The sequence below is a fragment of the Mustelus asterias genome, chromosome 3 (assembly GCF_964213995.1).
Source record: "Mustelus asterias chromosome 3, sMusAst1.hap1.1, whole genome shotgun sequence".
NCBI classification, from domain to species: Eukaryota; Metazoa; Chordata; class Chondrichthyes; order Carcharhiniformes; family Triakidae; genus Mustelus; species Mustelus asterias.
The window spans coordinates 5,853,141-5,875,465 of record NC_135803.1 but is presented as its reverse complement, the minus strand read 5'-3'; the positions used below and the strand labels follow the sequence as shown (position 1 = coordinate 5,875,465).

Below are 22,325 nucleotides of genomic sequence, written 5' to 3'. Positions count from 1 at the left end.
AAAAACAACACATCCACCGGTTCCCCTCCATCAACCGCACTAGTCACATCTTCATAAAAATCCAGTAAGTTCGTCAAACACGACTTTCCTCTCATGAATCCATGCTGCGTCTGCTTGATCGAACCATTCTTATCCAGAGGGAGCTTTACTCTATCTAACCCCGTGCTGTACCTGCCCTGGGAGTGTTTGATGGAGACAGTGTAGAGGGAGCTTTACACTGTATCCATCAAACACTCCCAGGGCAGGTACAGCACGGGGTTAGATAGAGTAAAGCTCTACTGTACCTGTCCTGGGAGTGTTTGATGGGGACAGTGTAGAGGGAGCTTTACTCTGTATCTAACCCCGTGCTGTACCTGTCCTGGGAGTGTTTGATGGGGGACAGTACAGAGGGAGCTTTACTCTGTATCTAACCCCATGCTGTACCTGTCCTGGGAGTGTTTGATGGGGACAGTGTAGAGGGAGCTTTACTCTGTATCTAACCCCGTGCTGTACCTGTCCTGGGAGTGTTTGATGGGGACAGTGTAGAGGGAGTTTTACTCTGTATCTAACCCCGTGCTGTACCTGTCCTGGGAGTGTTTGATGGGGACAGTGTAGAGGGAGTTTTAATCTGTATCTAACCCCGTGCTGTACCTGTCTTTGGGGCATTGACACTCGGTGCCTGAAATGGAAATTGTTATTCCACTCACTAATATCCTTTCCAACAGCAGTGTGAGGTTCTAGGTGCTGGGGTTTCTCACCTATAAATAATTTTGTACTTTCCGTCCTTTCCCTTATCTGAAGAGGCTACTTCATAGTTACAGGTGTAAGGCAGGCCGTTGGTGTGCTTGTCCCCGTTGGTGAGGCCTATCGGAGGGGCCCAGGTCAGCAGAGCCGCCCTTGCTTGGACATTGGACACCTGGCAAAGGAAACACATGAGACACAATTAAATCACACTTCAAACAAAAACAGGCCATTCGGCCAATCTGGCCCATGCTGGTGTTTGTGAGCGTCCTCCCGCCCTATCTCCCCCAATCAACTTATCTTCCTGTTCCTTTCTCCACCAAGTGTTTACCCTGCTTCCCCTTATCCAGGGCATTTGTACTCCTGTGGGAGTGAGTTCCACATTCTCACCACTCCCTGGGTAAAGGAGTTCCTGTTTAACCTCCTTATTGGAATTAGTGGTAACTATCTTATGTTTACAATATTTACATGTTGGATTCCACGGAAGCGTCTTTTCTATGTCGTACAGCACTGCGTTGCTGTGGCTCTGGAGTCACATGTAGGGCAGACCAGGTAAGGACGGCAGATTCCCTTCCCTCAAGGACATTAGGTGGATTTTTACAACAATCATTTCATGATCATCATTAGACTTTTATTACCAGATTTTTATTGACTTCCAATTTCACCATCTGCCCCGGTGGGATTTGAACTTGGATCCCCAGAACCTTCCCCGGGTCTCTGGATTACTAGTCCAGCGACAATATCACTACACCGGCACCTCCCTAATTCTAATAAAGCTTGTTGTATCTTTCCTGATGGTTATACCCTCTCAGTTCTGACCACAATCAATAAGGATAGGCAACGACACCTCATCCACGATTGTCCTCAACACCGGTGCCCCACAAGGCTGTGTTCTCAGCCCCCTACTATACTCCTTATACACCTATGACTGTGTGGCCAAATTCCCCTCCAACCCGATTTCCAAGTTTGCTGAAGACACCACCGTAGTGGGTCGGATCTCAAACAATGACGAGACAGAGTACAGGAATGAGTTAGAGAATCTGGTGAACTGGTGCGACAATAATCTCTCCCTCAATGTCAACAAAACAAAGGAGATTGTCATCGACTTCAGGAAGCGTAAAGGAGAACATGCCCCTGTCTACATCAACGGGGACGAAATAGAAATGGTCAAGAGCTTCAATTTTTTAGGTGTCCAGATCACCAACAACCTGACACTATAGTTAAGAAAGCCCCACCAACGCCTCTACTTTCTCAGAAGACTCAGGAAATTTGGCATGTCAGATACAACTCTCACCAACTTTTACAGATGCACCATAGAAAGCATTCTTTCTGGTTGTATCACAGCTTGGTCTGGCTCCTGCTCTGCCCAAGACCGCAAGAAAGTACAAAGGTTTGTGAACGAAGTCCAGACCATCACGCAGACCAGCTTCCCACCCATTGACACTGCCGTCCTTCCGTGGTGTAAAAATATACACTTCCCACTGCCTCGGCAAAGCGGCCAGCATAATTAAGGACCCCACGCACCCCGGGACATTCTCTCTTCCACCGTTTTCCATCGGGAAAAAGATATAAAAGTCTGAGGTCATGTACCAACCGACTCAAGAACAGCTTCTTCCCTGCTGCCATCAGACTTTTGAATGGACCTACCTCGCATTAAGTTGATCTTTCTCTACATGCTAGCAGTGACAGTAACACTACATTCTGCACTCTCTCCTTTCCTTCTCTATGAACGGTATGCTTTGTCTGCATAGCTCGCAAGAAACAATATTTTTCACTGTATACTAATACATGTTACAATAACAAATCAAATCAAATTCACCCCCCCCGCCCCCACAAACTGAAATTCTTATATCTCCTTTCCACCATCTTCAGCCTGTGTGGCCTTGCAATGTCTTATTAGGAAAATGGCCAAATCTTCAGTGGCCTCAGACATGGCTCACAACACCCACCGGATTAGCAATCATTAGTGCATTAAGAGTAAACATAGAACATAGAACATAGAAAGCCACAGCACAAACAGGCCCTTCGGCCCACAAGTTGCGCCGATCACATCCCCACCTCTAGGCCTATCTATAGCCCTCAATCCCATTAAATCCCATGTACTCATCCAGAAGTCTCTTAAAAGACCCCAACGAGTTTGCCTCCACCACCACCGACGTCAGCCGATTCCACTCACCCACCACCCTCTGAGTGAAAAACTTACCCCTGACATCCCCCCTGTACCTACCCCCCAGCACCTTAAACCTGTGTCCTCTCGTAGCAACCATTTCAGCCCTTGGAAATAGCCTCTGAGAGTCCACCCTATCCAGACCCCTCAACATCTTGTAAACCTCTATCAGGTCACCTCTCATCCTTCGTCTCTCCAGGGAGAAGAGACCAAGCTCCCTCAACCTATCCTCATAAGGCATGCCCCCCAATCCAGGCAACATCCTTGTAAATCTCCTCTGCACCCTTTCAATGGCTTCAACATCTTTCCTGTAATGAGGTGACCAGAACTGCACGCAGTACTCCAAGTGGGGTCTAACCAGGGTCCTATAAAGCTGCAGCATTATCTCCCGACTCCTAAACTCAATCCCTCGATTAATGAAGGCTAGTACGCCATACGCCTTCTTGACCGCATCCTCCACCTGCGAGGCCGATTTAAGAGTCCTATGGACCCGGACCCCAAGGTCCTTCTGATCCTCTACACTGCTAAGAATGGTACCCTTCATTTTATACTGCTGCTCCATCCCATTGGATCTGCCAAAATGGATCACCACACACTTATCCGGGTTGAAGTCCATCTGCCACTTCTCCGCCCAGTCTTGCATTCTATCTATGTCTCGCTGCAACTTCTGACATCCCTCCAAACTATCCACAACACCACCTACCTTGGTGTCGTCAGCAAACTTACCAACCCATCCCTCCACTTCCTCATCCAGGTCATTTATGAAAATGACAAACAGCAAGGGTCCCAGAACAGATCCCTGGGGCACTCCACTGGTCACTGACCTCCATGCAGAGAAAGACCCCTCCACAGCCACTCTCTGCCTTCTGCAGGCAAGCCAGTTCTGGATCCACAAGGCAACAGCCCCTTGGATCCCATGCCCTCTCACTTTCTCAAGAAGTCTTGCATGGGGGACCTTATCGAACGCTTTGCTGAAGTCCATATAGACCACATCCACCGCTCTTCCTTCGTCAATGTGCTTGGTCACATTTTCAAAGAACTCAACCAGGCTCGTAAGGCACGACCTGCCCCTGACAAAGCCGTGCTGACTACTTTTGATCATACTAAACTTCTCTAGATGATCATAAATCCTGTCTCTCAGGATCCTCTCCATCAACTTACCAACCACTGAGGTTAGACTCACCGGTCGGTAATTTCCCGGGCTGTCCCTGTTCCCTTTCTTGAATATAGGGACCACATCCGCAATCCTCCAATCCTCCGGAACCTCTCCCGTCTCCATCGACGATGCAAAGATCATCGCCAAAGGCTCCGCAATCTCCTCCCTCGCCTCCCACAGTAACCTGGGGTACATCCCATCCGGTCCCGGCGACTTACCAACCTTGATGCCATTCAATAGTTCCAACACATCCTCTTTCTTTATGTCCACATGCTCGATCCTTTCTGTCCTCCGCAATCCAGCAGTACAACCACCCAGATCCCTTTCCACCGTGAATACCGAGGTAAAGTATTCATTAAGCACCTCCGCCATTTCTAACGGTTCCGCACAAACTTTTCCCCCTTCACCTTTTAAGGGTCCTATGCCTTCACATCTCATCCTTTTACTCTTGACATATTTGTAGAAAGCCTTGGGATTCTCCTCAATCTTACCCGCCAAGGTCTTCTCATGACCCCTTCTCGCTCTCCTAATTTCCTTCTTAAGCTCCTTCCTACATCGCGTATACTCCTCTAAATCCTTAACACCTCCTAGCTCTCTGAACCTTCTGTACGCCTCTCTTTTCTTATTTACCAGGTTCATCACAACCTTCGTGCACCACGGTTCCCGTACCCTACCAACACCCCCCTGTCTCATCGGAACGTTGTCATGCAGAGCTCCAGACAAACATTCCTTGAAAATCCTCCACTTTCCTTCGGTACTTTTCCCCAAGAATGCCTCCTTCCAATTTACCCGTCTAATTTCCTCCCTGATGACACTGTATTTCCCTTTACTCCAGAGAAACACTTTCCTAGCCTGCCTGACCCTATCTCTTTCCAATGCTATCGTGAAGGAGATAGAATTATGATCGCTATCCCCAAGATGCTCACCCACCGAGAGATCCTCCACCTGTCCAGGTTCATTAGCCAGCACCAGATCAAGAACAGCCTCTCCTCTAGTAGGCTTATCCACATACTGTGTCAGGAAACTCTCCTGGACACACCTAACAAACTCCTCTCCATCCAAACCCCTAGCCCTAGGGATATTCCAATCTATGTTTGGGAAATTAAAATCTCCCATCACGACAACTCTGTTATTCCTACATCTCTCCAGGATCTGTTTCCCCATCTGCTCCTCAACATCTCTGTTACTATTGGGCGGCCTATAGAAAACACCCAGCAAAGTTACCGACCCCTTCCTGTTCCTAACCTCCACCCACAGAGACGGGGGCGGTGGGGGGGCAGGTTTCTTTGCCCTGAATCTTATGCACCCCCCACCCACCCCCACCCTCTGTGCATTGTGGGATGAGCTCCAATCTTATTGCCTCTATCTCACTGCAAGTTGCATCATTTTTCTATACTGCAAAAATTTGCATGAATTCTAAAGCAAAATTCTCAGAAATCAAACTGTTCAGAACCGTCCATTTGGGAAATTGAAAAGGAAACAAAGCTGGACTGGTGAGTGGGGCATTAAGTTTCTCCGCCAGCTTCATCCAATCAGATTTGGGCCCTGGGGCAACCAATCACAAGGGTGGAAAGCTCCACCTGGTGGCTCAATGGGCTAATAGCACGTGAGGAAAGCAGAAGTTACTGCAATCCATGTTCAACACAAACTGTGTATCCTGACCACGACAACACCCATTCACCCATCACACTGAGGCTTGTTAACTTACACTGTTTCCTAGTCAAGCAATGCCACTAATTATCATCCTTGTTTTGAAATCCCTCAGTGACCTCGCCTCTCCGAGCCTCTATTTCTCCTCCAGCCCCTCAACCCTCCGGGATCTCTGCACTCCTCCAATTCTAGCCTCTTGCACGTCCCCAATTTTAACCCCTCCATTGTTGGTGGCCATGCTTTCAGCCGCCTGGGCCCTAAGCTCCAGAATTCCTTCCCTGAACCTCTCCACCTCCCTCCCCCTCCTTTGCATCGCTCTTTGACCAAATCTCTGGGTAACTTGTCCTGATGTCTCCTTCTGCGTCTCAGTGTCAAATTTTGACAGTGCTCCTGCAATGCATCCTGGGATGATTTATTAGTTTAAAGAAGTTACATAAGACAGAATGTTATTGGTTATTGCGAGGGGAATTGGATACAAGAGTTGAGAGGTTGAGTTTCTGTTGTACAAGACGCTATTGAGACCACATAGGTAATATTATTTACAGTGCTGCTTTACTGAAGGAAGGATGTAAATGTGTTGCAAGCAATTCAGAGAAGGTTTACCAGATGAATACCTGGAATGGGTGGAAAGGGTGGACAGGCTGGGCTTGTATCCACTGGAGTTTAGAAGAGTCAGAGCTGACTCGATCAGAATCTTTAAAATCCTGAGGGGTATTGACAGGATGTGGGGAGGACGCTTCCCCTTGCGCGAGAATCTAGAACTCAGGGGTCACTGTTTAAAAATAAGGGTCCGCCCACTTAGAACGGAGATGAGGCAAAACACTTTCACTCTGAGGGTCTCTCTTCCCAAAAAGGCAGTGGAAGCAGAGTCTTTGAATATTTTTAAGGCAGAGATGGATAGATTCTGGGTGGGCAAGGGGGTGAAAGGTTATTGGGGGAGGCAGGATGCAGAGTTGAGGGTTACTATCAGATCAGCCATGATGTTATTAAATGGAGTAGCAGGCTCGAGGGGCCGAATGGCCTCCTCCTGCTCCTTGTTTGTAAGTTATGGTATCTGAGAAATCAGAACAGGAAGTGCTTTGAACACTCAGTGGGTCAGGCGGTGTCGAAACTCAGATCGCTGGAAGTGTATGGGGGTCAGGGGGGAGTCTGGGGTTTGGGGTTAAATCGCTGGATCTCAAATTCCAGGGAGTCAGAATCTTCTTCACCCTCTCCCCCTTCCCCCGCCGACCTTCCCCCCACCGCACACCTTCAACTTTCCCCCCGCCCCGGTTAAAATCAGGCAGGCTGACCTTGCTGAATGTCAATGCAGCCAGAGTGTTGCTGAGACCCAAGAAAATATACACGCCAAGGCAAGATTCACACTGAGCCCAATCTGCTGGTGACAATGGGGCCATCTGCTGGGCAAACTAAACACTACATAACTGGGACTGGACTCACGGTCTACAGAATAGCCAACTGTTACAAGGATACAGAAGTTATTGATTAATCACAATAATCAATCTCTACAACAGAGACACACACAGGAAGCGGGGAAACTCCCAGTGGGGGAGAGCTTCAGTAAGCACAGCACCAGAGTCACCTCTTCCTCCCTAACCCACAACCCACACGTCACGCCACAAGTGACTCAGATACTGAATTCCAATGTTTCAGTTTCTGAAAGAAATCCATATACATTTATTTGGCTGAAACATTATTAACTGCTTCCACTGTCTCCCCGGGAGAACAACTCCGCACTTTAACCACTCACTTGGGACCCCACGCACCCCGCACATTCCCTCTTCCACCTTCTTCCGTCAGGAAAAAGATACAAAAGTCTGAGGTCACGTACCAACCGACTCAAGAACAGCTTCTTCCCTGCTGCTGCCAGACTTTTGAGTGGACCTACCTCGCACTAAGTTGATCTTTCTCTACACCCTCGCTATGACGGTAACACTACATTCTGCATCCTCTCCTTTCCTTCTCTATGAACGGTGTGCTTTGTCTGTATAGCGCGCAAGAAACAATACTTTAATACATGTGACAATAATAAATCAAATCAAATCGAATCATTCCAGAGATTAGAGTTGCCAACTCCAGATCGGTATATTCCAGGAGGTTGCATCACATGACCTCACCCCTTCCAACTGCCCTCACTCCAATATTTGGATAATCTTGGTGTCACCTTTGACCCCAGCATGAGCCTTCTCAAGGGCAATTAGGGACGGGCAGGATAAAATGTTGGTGTAGCCAGCGACGGCCACATCCCATGAAAGATTGCTTTAAAAATTGCAGCATCATTGAGAGCGCATGTTTCCACCCCCGTAACCTCACCCGGCTTCACCTGCCTCAACTCATCTGCTGCTGAAACCCTCAGTCGCGACCTTCCTAACTCCAGCCTCGATTATTCCATCGCTGTGCTGGCTAGCCCCCATAATCTACCCCCTGTACACCTGGGGTCATCCAAAACTCTGCTGTCCGCATCTTAACTCACACCAAATTGATTAGGTTCGGTGGATTGGCCATGCTAAATTGCCCTTAGTGTCAGGGGGATTAACAGTGTAAATATATGTGGGGTTACAGGGATAGGGCCTGAGCGGCACTGATATCGGCACAGGCTCCTTCTGCACTGCAGAGATTCTATGATTCTAAACCTTGTTCACCCATCACACTGGTGCTCACTGGCCTTCAATGAAACGTCCATTGCCTTTGGGCAAGAACTTGCACAAAGCAGAAAGGATTGGGAAATCCCGGCAGAGTCCCACCTCAAGCACTTCCTGTGGTACTGAGTTCCACTTCCTAACCACTCTCCGAGTAAACTAAGGTTATGGAGATTATCTCCCAGACCTTTCCTCACTCCAAACACAGAGATTCCCGGGTTGCCCAAATTCCTTGTGCGTTGCTTTGCAGTGAAGACGGGGTCACCTACCTGTGGCCTCCCCATCCCAGACAGCATGTCTTGTACCTTCTTTGTCTCTGAGTCGAAATCTGGAAGGTAAATTGAAAAACAACATTCAAATTCAGTGACCCCCTGGGGCGGGTTTAGATTTACTGGAGGAAGAGAACCATGATCGCGCCTCCAACTTTGCAACTTTCAATAACCTGACCCGATCTGAGTTACCCTCATTTTTTGGGGTTCCTCCCATTCTCCGCTCTTCCGGAGTGGGGTGGGGGAGGAGCGGGGGTGGGTGGGGGGGGGTTTATTTTCTGTGTTACAAACCCACAGTGCTTCACCATCTCTGGAACCTCCAGTCATGTGACAACGCAGCCAGAATCTAACCCCAAGTTAGTAGGTCCATGGAATTCCATGTTAGAACGTTCCAGGGAGGAGACATTGGGTGGAGTTTACCCCAGCAATGATGAAGCGCTCGATCTTACCAGCTCACCATGCTGGATGAGCAGTGCAGAGAGCTGGTAAGATTGTGTGCAGATCAAGAAATTGGGTTTGTGCCCGTTTTCGGGTCACACGCAATGCTGCCAGCACAGTCTTGCTGGTGGGATCAGTTTCACACCCAAAGAGAGTGCAAAGCCGATTTGGTGGTCAAGAAAGCATATGGCATGCTTGCCTTTATTGGATGGGGCATAGAATATAAAAGTTGGCATATGATGTTGCGGCTGTATAGAACGCTGGTTAGGCCACATTTGGAATACTGCGTCCAGTTCTGGTCGCCACACTACCAGAAGGACGTGGAGGCTTTGGAGAGAGTACAGAAAAGGTTTACCAGGATGTTGCCTGGTATGGAGGGTCTTAGCTATGAGGAGAGATTGAGTAAACTGGGGATGTTCTCGCTGGAAAGACGGAGGATGAGGGGTGACCTAATAGAGGTGTATAAAATTATGAAGGGCATAGATAGGATGAACAGTGGGAAGCTTTTTCCCAGGTCGGAGGTGATGAACACAAGGGGTCACAAGTTCAAGGTGAGGGGGGCAAGGTTCAACACAGATGTCAGGGGGACGTATTTTACACAGAGGGTGGTGGGGGCCTGGAATGCACTACCAAGCAAGGTGATTGAGGCGGACACGCTGGGATCGTTTAAGACTTATCCAGATAACCACATGAACAGACTGGGAATAGAGGGATACAAACAAATGGTGTAGTTGGGCACATGAGCGGCGCAGGCTTGGAGGGCCGAAGGGCCTGTTCCTGTGCTGTTTTGTTCTTTGTTCTTTGTTCTAAATCCAGCTTTACAAAGACTGGGCACCCCAACCTCAAAGTGAAACTGAAGAAGCCACTCCACAGACATTGGGGGAGGGTTGGGGGTAGGAGCTGGGAGGTGGTTGCCACGGGGGTTGGGGGTAGGAGCTGGGGGTTGGATGCTGGGAGGGGGAGCTAGGAGTTGGTTGCCAGGGATTGGGGTAGGTGTTGGCTGCCAGGGGGGATGGGGATAGGAGCTGGGAGTTGGTTGCCGGGGGGGGGTTGGGTGTAGGAGCTGGGAGTTGGTTGCTGGGGATGGGGGTGGTGGGGGGGCTAGGAGTTGGTTGCTGGGGGTTAGGGGTAGGAGCTAGGAGTTGGTAGCTGGGGGGGGGTTGGGGGTAGGAGTTGGGAGTTGGTTGCTGGGGGTTGGAGCTTGGAGTTGGTTGCTGGGGGGGGGCAGGGCACGGCGGGGGGGGGGGCTCTGTGGGTAGGAGCTGGGAGTTGGTTGCTGGGGGTTGGGGGTAGGAGCTGGTAGTTGGTTGCTGGGGTTCAGTTTAATGGGTCTCAGTTTACTGTTCTACAAAGGCACCTCTGACAATACAGCGCACCCTCGGTACTGCAGTGGGAGTGTCAGCCTCGAATCGGGAGTGAGGTTTTAGCCCATAACCTACTGGCTCAGAGACCTCAGTGCCAATATGAAGCATTCTAGTCAAAGGATGTCTCACCACAGAGAGACAGACTGACAGATGGACGGACGGACAAACAGACAGACAGACAGACAGACAGATGGGAGGACAAACAGACAGATGGAAGGACAGACAGACAGACAGACGGACGGACAGAAGACAGACGGACGGACAGGCGGACAGACAGACAGACAGACAGACAGATGGGAGGACAAACAGACAGATGGAAGGACCGACAGACAGACAGACGGACGGACAGAAGACAGACGGACGGACAGACAGACGGACGGACAGGCGGACAGACAGACAGACGTGATATTCAGAGCCTCTGAGGATACATGAGGACATTTGTCATTATTCCTGGTGGAGACTTGGGCCAGGGAACATGAGCTTGAGGAAGTGCTGTTACTGGTGAGGTGGCCCAGGCTGGTCTGAGAATAGGTCCCATCCTCAAAGGGACAGGAGTGAACTGACTGGGTTCCTAAACAGCAACCTGACCTTTCGCTGGTCACTTTCTTTTAAAACTAAACTCAATTCTCCAATTGCCCAGCGTGTAATCTGAACTCAGATCCTCTGGTTTATTGACCCAGTAATGTAATCACTGCCCACTATATCTCCACACAACTCAGCAGCACAAAGGCAAAGCCAGAACAGAGTTCTCCCAATGCTAAAGCCAACATTCCTGTAGGGGTGTGTGTGTGTGAGAGAGAGAGGGAGAGGGAGAGAGAGAGAGAGGGAGAAAGAGAGAGAGGGAGAGAGGGGGGGAGAGAGAGAGAGAGAGAGGGAGAGAGAGAGAGACAGAGAGAGAGGGGGAGAGAGAGAGAGAGAGAGAGGGGGAGAGAGAGAGACAGAGAGAGAGGGAGAGAGAGAGGGAGGGAGGGAGGGAGGGAGGAGAGAGAGATAGTGTGTTTTTGTGTGTGTGTCTGAGAGGGAGAATGGGAGAGACATTGTGTTTATGTATGTGTGAGAGTGTGTGTGTGCGAGAGAGAGAATGGGGGAGAGATTGTGCTTGTGTGTGTGAGAGAGAGGGACAGTGGATGTTTGTGTGAGATTTTGAGAGGGAGATTGTGTGAGAGAGTGTGTGTGAGAGAGTGTGTGACAGTGCATGTCAGAGAGTGTGCATCGGAGAGTGTAAGCGTGAGAATGTATGTGTCAGAGAGTTCGTGTGTGTGTGAGAATGTGTATATGTGTTAAGAATGTGGGTGTGTGCATGTGTGTGCATGAGAATGTGTGTGTGTCAGAGTGTGTGCTTGTGTGTGTGTGTGAGAATGTGTGTGTCAGAGAGTGTGTGTGTGTCTGAGAGTGTGTGCGTGTGCGTGTATGTGAGAATGTGTGTGTCAGAGTGTGCGTGTGTGTGTGAGAATGTATGTGTCAGAGAGTGTGTGTGTGTCAGAGAATGTGTGCGCATGCATGTATGTGAGAATGTGTGTGTGTCAGAGTGTGTGCGTGTGTGTATCAGAGAGTGTGTGCATATGCGTATGTGAGAATGCGTGTGTGACAGAGAGTGTGTGCATATGTGTGTCAGAGTGTGTGCGTGTGTGTATCAGAGAGTGTGTGCATATGCGTATGTGAGAATGCGTGTGTGACAGAGAGTGTGTGCATATGTGTGTCAGAGAGTGTGTGCGCGTGTGTGTGTCAGAGAGTGTGTGTGTGTAAGAATGTGTGTGTTTCAGAGAGTGTATGCATGTGTGTGTGTGAGAATGTGTGTGTCAGAGACTGCGTGCGTGTGTGTGTCAGAGTGTGTGCGTGTGTGTGTCAGAAAGTGTGTGTGTGTGTGAGAGATAGATCATGGCTGATCTTCATTGGCTGGGTGTGAGAAAGAGAGAGAGAGCCTGTGAAAATGGTGAGAGGGTGTGAGTGTATTCATTTGTGACAGGGTGAGTGTGACAGGGTGAGTGTGACAGGGTATGTGTGACAGGATGAATGTGACATGGGGAGTGTGACAGGGTGAGTGTGACAGGGCGAGTGTGACAGGGCGAGTGTGACAGGGCGAGTGTGATGGGGCAGGTGTGACAGGGTGAGTGTGACAGGTTGAGTGTGACAGGGTGAGTGTGACAGGGCGAGTGTGACGGGGCAGGTGTGACAGAGCGAGTGTGACAGGGTGAGTGTGACAGGGCGACTGTGACAGGGTGTGTGTGACAGGGCGAGTGTGACAGGGCGAGTGTGATGGGGCAGGTGTGACAGGGTGAGTGTGACAGGGTGAGTGTGACAGGGCGAGTGTGACGGGGCAGGTGTGACAGAGCGAGTGTGACAGGGTGAGTGTGACAGGGCGACTGTGACAGGGTGTGTGTGACAGGGCGAGTGTGACAGGGCGAGTGTGACAGGGCGAGTGTGACAGGGTGTGTGTGACAGGGTATGTGTGACAGGGCGAGTGTGACAAGATGAATGTGACATGGGGAGTGTGACAGGGTGAGTGTGACAGTGTTGACTGACAGGGTGAGTGTGACAGGGCGAGTGTGACAGGATGAGTGTGGCAAAGGTGAGTGTGACAGACACGAGTGACAGGGTCAGTGTGACAGGCCAAGTGTGACAGATACAGGAGTGACAGGGTGAGTGTGACAGGGTGTGTGTGACACGGCGAGTGTGACAGGGTGAGTGTGACAGGGTGTGACAGGGTGTGTGTGACAGGGTGAGCGTGACACGGCGAGTGTGACAGGACGAGTATGACAGGGTGAGTGTGACAGTGCAAGTGTGACAGGGTGTGTGTGTGACACAGCAGGTGTGACAGGGCGAGTGACAGGGCGAGTGTGACATGGGGAGTGTGACAGGATGTGTGTGACAGGGCGAGTGTGACAGGGTGAGTGTGAAGTGTGAGTGTGACAGGGATGACTGACAGGGTGAGTGTGCCAGGGCGAATGTGACAGGATGAGTGTGGCAAAGGTGAGTGTGACAGGGCGAGTGTGACAGACACATGACTGACAGGGTGAGTGTGACAGGGTGAGTGCGACACGGCGAGTGTGACAGGGTGAGTGTGACAGTGCAAATGTGACAGGGTGAGTGCGAAAGGGTGAGCGCGACACGGTGAGTGTGACAGGGTGTGTGTAAGAGGGCCACTGTGACAGTGCGAATGTGACCGGGCGAGTGTGAGAGGGCGAGTGTGACAGGGCGAGTGTGGCAGGGTGAGTGTGACAGGGTGTGTGTGACAGGGTGAGTGTAAGAGGGCCACTGTGACAGTGCGAATGTGACCGGGCAAGTGTGAGAGGGCGAGTGTGACAGGGCGAGTGTGGCAGGGTGAGTGTGGCAGGGTGAGTGTGACAGGGTGAGTGTGACAGGGTGTGTGTGACAGGGTGAGTGTCGAAGGGCGACTGTGACAGTGCGAATGTGACAGGGCGAGTGTGGCAGGGTGAGTGTGACACGGTGAGTGTGACCGGCGAGTGTGAGAGGGCGAGAGTGACAGGGCGAGTGCGACACGGTGAGTGTGACCGGGCGAGTGTGAGAGGGCGAGCGTGAGAGGGCGAGAGTGACAGGGCGAGTGTGGCAGGGTGAGTGTGGCAGGGTGAGTGTGACTGACAGGGCGAGTGTGACAGGATGATTGGGTGGCTTGTGAATCTCACTTTGCTGTGCTGAGACAGCAGGTGGCGATGGAAAGCCGCTTCCGGAATGTTCTGGTCTGTCTGGCTGACTTTGAGCAGATTGAGATGGTTTGTGGGTTGGATCTGATTGCTGACACTTTGGCCAACAGCATGAACAATGGCTCTTTAACAAAACTTTCCTCTGTGTGCCTTCCTTGCCAACAAGCCGAGGGAAAATCAAACACAAAATGTCTCCTCACAATGGGCTATTTATTTTTCAAAGCTCCCCCTGCCGCCAGTGCCTGAGTGTAGGAGGGCACCATGCGATGCACTCGAGCCAAGCTAGTCGCAGGCTTGCCTCCTGCAGGCCCCTAACCACTAGTTACTGTCAGTTGGTGTTCCAAGGAGCTGTCTCAAACTCAGGATTCTCCTCACTGCCAAAGATTCAGAAAATGTTGGTCACAGTCCAGCAAACTCTCCCAATCCAGCTCCATATCGACCAAACACCAGCCACAGCTCACTGCGTAATGCTCGCTCACATTTGAATCAACAGCGAGCTAGTTCACTCAAACGCCGCCCCAGAGACTTGAGCCTCTGGTCCAGACTGAGACTTCCGTGACAGCACAGGGGGAGTGCTGCACGGTCAGAAGCGCGCCGTCTGTTGGGTGAGATATTAAAGCGAGGGCCCATCAGCCCTCTCATGGCACCACAGGGTGGAGCCAATCGTGTTTTGGACAAATCTTCCTCACCCAATATCATTGAGATGGATCTGCTCATTATTGTGGGAGCTTGCTGTGCAGGTTGGGATGGGAAAGGCATTGGAGCCCTGAACACTCCCAGGACAGGTAAAGCAAGGTGTTAGATACAGAGTAAAGCTCCGTCTACACTGTCCCCATCAAACACTCCCAGGACAGGTACAGCACGGGGTTAGATACAGAGTAAAGCTCCCTCTACACGGTCCCCATCAAACACTCCCAGGACAGGTACAGCACAGGGTTAGATACAGAGTAAAGCTCTCTCTACACTGTCCCCATCAAACACTCCCAGGACAGGTACAGCACGGGGTTAGATACAGAGTAAAGCTCCCTCTACACGGTCCCCATCAAACACTCCCAGGACAGGTACAGCACAGGGTTAGATACAGAGTAAAGCTCCCTCTACACTGTCCTCATCAAACACTCCCAGGACAGGTACAGCACAGGGTTAGATACAGAGTAAAGTTCCCTCTACACTGTTCCCATCAATCACTCCCAGGACTGGTACAGCACAGGGTTAGATACAGAGTAAGGCTCCCTCTACACTGTCCCCATCAAACACTCCCAGGATGAGTACAGCACGGGGTGAGATACAGAGTGAATATGGTACAGTGTGGGTCAACAAGAAAATGACCAAATTTTGCCAACTCTGTTTCCAGCCAGCCAGCCAATCACCTGATTGGTGTTTTTTGGGAATCTAATTACATTACATCCACCAGTCCCGCTTTATCCACAGCACACGTGACTTCCTCAAAGAACCGTAAGATGATTTCCCTTTCACAAAACCATGTTGACTCTGTCAGATTACCTTGAACTTCTCTAAGTGCTCTGCTATAACATCTTCAATAACATTTTCCCTCTGACAGATGTTAAGCTAAATGGCCTGCGGCTTCCCACTTTCCGCTTCCCTCTCTTTCTGAATAAAGGAATTGCATTCACTATTTCCCAATCGAATGGAGCCATTCCCAAACCTGTTGAATTTTGGAAAATTAAGGCCAATGCATCGACTATTTCACTAGCTACTTCTATTAAGAGCCTAGGATTAAGTCCATCAGGACCCGAGGACTTGGCAGCCCATATCTTTGACAAGCTGATCATTACTACTTCCCTGGTGAGTGTCATTTTCCCAAGTTCCTCCCTCCTTTCCATTTCCCAATTTGCACTTGGATCTGGGATATTCCTTGTATTTCTGCAGTGAAGACCAACATAAAATACCTGTTCAATTCATCTGCCACCTCTTTATTTCCATTATTAACTCCTAGACTCAGTTTCTAAAGGACTAACACTATTTATTTAGATATCTGTATATTTCCAGCAATCTTTCTCTCATACTCTAATTTTCCCTCCTTATTAATCTTTTTGCCATTCTTTGCTGTTTTTATATTTTGTTCAATAATCTAACCTGCCGTCAATCCTTGCACAATCTTATGCTTTCTCTTTAAATTTGATGTTATCTTTAACTTCTTTAGTTAACCACAGATGGCAGCACAGTGGCTCGCACCGCTGCCTCACAGCGCCAAAGGCCCGGGTTCAATTCCAGCCTTGGGTGACTGTGTGGAGTTTGCATGTTCTCCCCGTGTCTGTGTAGGTTTCCTCCGGGTGCTCCGATTTCCTCCCACAGTCCAACGATGTGCAGGCGAGGTGGATTAGCCATGGTAAATGTGCAGGGTTATGGTGATAGGGCAGAGGGGGGCCTGGGTGGGATGTTCTTTCAGAGAGTTGGTGCAGACTTGATGGGCCAAATGGTCTCCTTCTGCACTGTAGGGATTCTACAGGGTGGTGGGAATTTTTCTTTGTTATTCTGTGTATTCTGAAATATCCCCTTAAATGTCTGCCATTGCATCCCTTAACCTTATTTGTCAGTTATTTCTAGCTAATTCTGCATTCATGTCCTCATTGCCCTTATTTCAGTTTAAAATACTAGTCTTAGACCCACCCTTTTCTCCCTCAAACTGACATTAAAATTCAATCATATCCTGGTCACTGCCACCTAGGGGCACCTTCACTATGAGGTCATTAATCAATCTTATCTCATTGCACAATAGCAGTGTAATTCCTAGTTAGGAGCACTTGAGTTTTACGGTGGGGGGTGGAGCCAGTTTAACAGGATTGCACTGGCTCCACCCCCCACCGTAAATTTGATGTTATCTGTTGATGTTGAGAGGCACAGAAATGGGTTAACGAACTGTCCAGGTAAACCAGCCTCCCATCCATTGACTCTGTCTACACTTCCCACTGTCTCGGCAAAGCAGCAGCATAATTAAGGACCCCACGCACCCCGGACATTCTCTCTTCCACCTTCTTCCTTCGGGAAAAAGATACAAAAGTTTGAGGTCACGTACCAACTGACTCAAGAACAGCTTCTTCCCTGCTGCTGTCAGACTTTTGAATGGACTTACCTCGCATTAAGTAGATCTTTCCCTACACCCTAGTTATGACTGTAACACTACATTCTGCACTCTCTTGTTTCCTTCTCTATGAACAGTATGCTTTGTCTGTATAGCGCGCAAGAAACAATACTTTTCACAGTATGTTAATGCATGTGACAATAATAAATCAAATCAAATCAAATCAAAGTAAAGCCTCTCTCATCACCAAAATGACCCAAAGTCAATCAAAGTCTATTCCTGAACAGCAAATCTCATTGTCATCGATGAAGCTGTATAAAACACTGTGAGGCCACAGCTGGAGTACTGTATACAGTTCTGTTTGCTACATTAGGATGGATGTGATTGCTCCAGAGAGGGTGCGGAGGAGATTCACCAGGATGCTGCCTGGGCTGGAGCATTTCAGCTGTGAAGCGAGGCTGGTTAGGCTGGGGTTGTTCTCCTTTGAGCAAAGAAGGCCGAGGGGGAAGCTGATCGAGGTCTGCAATATTTTGACAGACATCGATAAGAGTAGATAGGAAGAAACTTTTCCCCTTTCCCGAGAGGTCAATAGTCATGGGGCAGAGTTTAAGGTAAGGGGCAGGAGATTTAGGGGGGATTTGCGGAAAATTATTTTCACCCAGAGGGTAGTGGGAATCTGGAACTCGCTGCCTGAAAGGGTGGTAGAGACAGGAACCTTCACAACAGTTAAGCAGCATTTAGGCGAGTTCTTGAGATGTCTTAGCAAACAAAGCTACAGACCGAGTGTTAGGATGTAGCCGGTGACAACTTTGTATTGGATGTAATGTGACCAATGGAAACAAGAAGTAAGGGTCAGCTGACCCAGTAAACCATGGAGCCAATTACAGAGGGATGTAATAGTCAGCTGACCAGCTGATTCACTATAAATAAGGAACTATGTAGAATTGTGGGGAGCTTGGAGTGGCCCAGGGCGAGACCCCAAGTTTGGGAGTAATGATGTTTCTTTATTAAACCCTTTCTTTGATTTATAAGTTGGAGTAAGTTTTGTTCTATTTTTATTGTCTGCATTTGAAGAGTTACTTTTGATGAAACACCAAGTGCTGGAAAATGGGTTTAGAATAGATCGGCGCTGATAGCCGACACAGACACAATGGGCCAAAGGGCCTCTTTCTGTGCTGTGAAACTCGATGACTCTGAGAGACTCGGGACTGCAGGATTTGAAGGAGGAAATTGCTCCAGTTGCAGTCAGATATCACACAACAGTTAATGAAAGAGGTTTAATGAGTACCCCCGAAAGCAGGCTGATACTCCATCTGCAGGGGAGCTATACTGTCAGAGATACAACCTGTATGTGTAGCCCCAGCTTCCCCTGCGGGTGAGCAAAGACGATCCTATCCTCCTGCACAGCCAAGAGCAGTGGAGTTCGTCTCAATATTCTGAGGCAGTACCAATGAAAACAGATGTCCCAGTTGTTTACCACAGCGCTGTGTATGGGAGCTTCCTATTCGCTAAGTGGCTGCATGATTCCGCTAAAACCAAAGGCCGGGACTCTCCGACCTCGCCCGTGGCTGGGATTCTCCAGTCCCGCTGTGGTGAATGGAGATTTGGCTGAGTGCCAAATTCTCCAACCTCGCTGGATGCAGTGACAGGGCGAATGAGATCGGAGATCGCTCTCTCTGCTTTATTCCAACCTTTGCTCTCGCACTCTCCTTCCTGTCTCCCTCTCTCCATCTCTCTCTCTCTCTCTTTCTCCAGCCCCTTGCTGAGTCTCGCTCATTGCCGTCTTTCTCTCTACCCCTTACCGGACTCTGCATCACACTCAGAAGACTAAGGAAATTTGGTATGTCCCAGTCCATCACGCAAACCAGCCTCCCACCCATTGACTCTGTCTACACTTCCCGCTGCCTTGGCAAAGCAGCAGCATAATTAAGGACCCCACGCATCCCAGACATTCTCTCTTCCACCTTCTTCTGTAGGGAAAAAGATACAAAAGTCTGAGGTCACGGACCAACCGACTCAAGAAGTTTCTATAATAAAAGCAAATTACTGCGGATGCTGGAATCTGAAACCAAAAGAGAAAATGCTGGAAAATCTCAGCAGGTCAGGCAGCATCTGTAAGGAGAGAAAAGAGCTGACGCTTCGAGTCCAGATGACCCTTTGTCAAAGCTCTCCTTACAGGTGCTGCCAGACCTGTTGAGATTTTCAAGAACAGCTTCTTCCCTGCTGCCTTTTGAATGGACTTACCTTGCATTAAGTTGATCTTTCTCTACACCCTAGCTATGACTGTAACACTACACTCTGCACTCTCTCCTTTCCTTCTCTGTGAATGGTATGCTTTGTCTGTATAGCGCGCAAGAAACAATATTTTTCACTGTATGTTAATACATGTGACAATAATAAATCAAATCAAATTAATTCAAACTCCCTCCTATTCCTATCTGCAGCCCATGCCCTGCCTTGGGTATTAGCCCCAATCGGACCACAGGAGTGGGAGAGCCGAGTAGACGGGGGGACGGGAGGGGGGGGGGGGGTGGAGGGGGATGGCCACACACAACCTCTCTGGCCAGGAATGCTGGGCGTGGCAGCAAACACACAGTTCTGCCAGCAACTCCCTCTTCCCAAGAATTGAAAGGAAAGCTACTGTTCCTTCTGCCCGCTGTCCCGCCACCCCAGCGTTGCTGCTTTGTTTAGAACACAGTAAGGAGTCGAATAACACCAGGTTAAAGTCCAACAGGTTTATTTAGTAGCAAACGCCACTTGCTTTCGGAGCGCTGCTCCTTCGTCAGGTGAGTCCCTCATCTGACGAAGGAGCAGTGCTCCGAAAGCGAGTGACGTTTGCTACCAAATAAACCTGTTGGACTTTAACCTGGTGTTGTTAGACTCCTTACTGTGTTTACCCCAGTCCAATGCCGGCATTTCCACATCTTGTTTAGAACATTCCAGCCCTGCCCAATATGGCTCCGTTTTGGCCACCACTCTTGCCACAAGTCAGTGTTTTGTTTTGCCACCCTCGATGGAATCTAACCGTTTTCCCTCAACAGGGAAGAAACGATTTTAAAAGTTTAAAGAGAATTACAGTTCAGCGATATTGCGGAGAGCGAGAGCTATCATTAAGTTTCCCAGTGTTCCTGGATGTGTTTGCACACTGCTGCCTCTGTGGCCGGTGGCCAGCTTCAATAAGACAAACTTTGTTTTTTTTCTTGAAAGGTTGCGTGTCACGTACCCAGGCCTATTGGAGCAGACAGTCAGGAATTTCTCGACTGGAGTCGGCGACAGTTTCCCAGGGGGGAATCGAGACAGGCACATTCTGGGCTCACCCAGCTCAGACTCCCTCGGTCAAATCCAGTTCGAGGCTCATGGGTTCATGACCCCACTCCAGAGGCCTGAGCACAGATTTGAAGTTGACACTCCCAGTACAGCACTGAGGGCGTGCTGCGCTGCCAGAGGTGCCGTCTATAGAAGCAAGAGAAGGCCATTCGGCCCTTTGTGTCTGCTCTGCTATTCAATAAGATCATGGCTGATCTGAGTGTGACCTCAACACAGATTTCCTACCAGCCCCTCATAATCCTCGACCCCTTTGTCAATCATAACTCTGCTACCATCTGTCCTGATAGGATAACCCTCTCAGCATCAACTCAACAGAGTGTATGAACCTTCAACTGTGCAGACAAATCAAACACACAGACAGACACACACGTGGAGACACACAGCGCCGGGGACCCGGGTTCGATTCCTGGCTTGGGTCACTGTCTGTGTCGAGTCTGCACGTTCTCCCCGTGTCTGCGTGGGTTTCCTCCGGGTGCTCCAGTTTCCTCCCACAGTCTGAAAGACGTGCTGGTTAGGGTGCATTGTCCATGCTAAATTCTCCCTCAGTGTACCCGAACAGGCGCCGGAGTGTGGTGACTAGAGGATTTTCACAGTAACTTCATTGCAGTGTTAATGTAAGCCTTACTTGTGACTAATAAAATAAATAATAAATAAACATGAGTTACACGAAGACACACAGATGGACACACACAGACACACACATGGAGATACACACACACACACCCACATGGAGATACACACACACACACAGAGACACACAGATGCACACACACAGACACACACATAGAGATACACACACACACACACACACACATGGAGATACACACACACACAGAGACACACAGATGCACACACACAGACACACAGACACACACACACACACAGCAGGTGCCAGGTCCCTCTCTCAGCCACCAAACACTCTCAGAATCTGAAAGTCGAGACATGTTTGACATTGTGTTAGCACATTGCTGTGAGGATAATCAACCACAGTCCATCTTCTCTCCTCTCAGGAATGTTACATTCTGCATGTTTTGCCTGAAAGATTCAAACAAAACTGGAGATTTAACCCAGGAGGCAAGAGGTCGATGTGGATAAGCTGAGATCAGAGGGTGAGAGTGACGCGGGGAAGAACAGTCCACACTGAGTACAGGATGCCGTCTGTCCTGGGAAATTCCTGGAACAAGGAGATTTTTTGTGCTTTGTCAGGCCAGTAACTGATAGCCTTTCCTCAGCTGACAAGAATTTGGTCGCTGTGGCAACTGACTTCTGACAAGGCATAAAGATGGCTGGTGAAGGCATGCGATTGCTTAGCGCGATATGAGTGGGAGGCGGGTGGGGGGAGTGAATGGAGACAGGAGGCTGTTTGAAACTGTCCACATTGTGCGGAGGGTTTACCGAGGGGGTCTCAGCAGCTGCTGATCAGGGGGTGGGGCAGGAACCCGTGTGCTCTGCCAATCAAACTCACTGGCATCATCTCACCCTGAACCTGTTCACCACTTTCCCATCCTCCCGCCCCATATCTCCCCCTCACTGCTTCAGGCCATAGAGTCAGAGAGTCATAGAGGTTTACAGCATGGAAACAGGCCCTTCGGCCCAACTTGTCCATGCCACCCTTTTTAAAAAAAACTCCAAAGCTAATCCCAATTGCCCGCATTTGGCCCATATCCCTCGATACCCATCATACCCATGTAACTATCTAAATGCTTTTTAAAAGACAAAATTGTACCCAAAATTGTAGGGAGGAGTTATACAATAAATGGCAGAGTCATCAGGAGTATAGAAACACAGAGGGACCTAGGTGTGCAAGTCCACAAATCCTTGAAGGTGGCAACACAGGTGGAGAAGGTGGTGAAGAAGGCATATGGTATGCTTGCCTTTATAGGACGGGGT

General features: G+C 49.4%; 1 protein-coding gene across 1 annotated transcript in view; it reads right to left on the bottom strand.

Annotated features, from left to right (window-relative positions):
- fndc3ba (fibronectin type III domain containing 3Ba) overlaps nucleotides 1–22,325 on the bottom strand; it is a 348,179-nt gene that overhangs the window by 113,922 nt on the left and 211,932 nt on the right. The window contains 2 exon segments of the mRNA XM_078204432.1: nucleotides 738–895; nucleotides 8,602–8,660. Coding sequence (XP_078060558.1) covers nucleotides 738–895; nucleotides 8,602–8,660 — 217 coding nt within the window.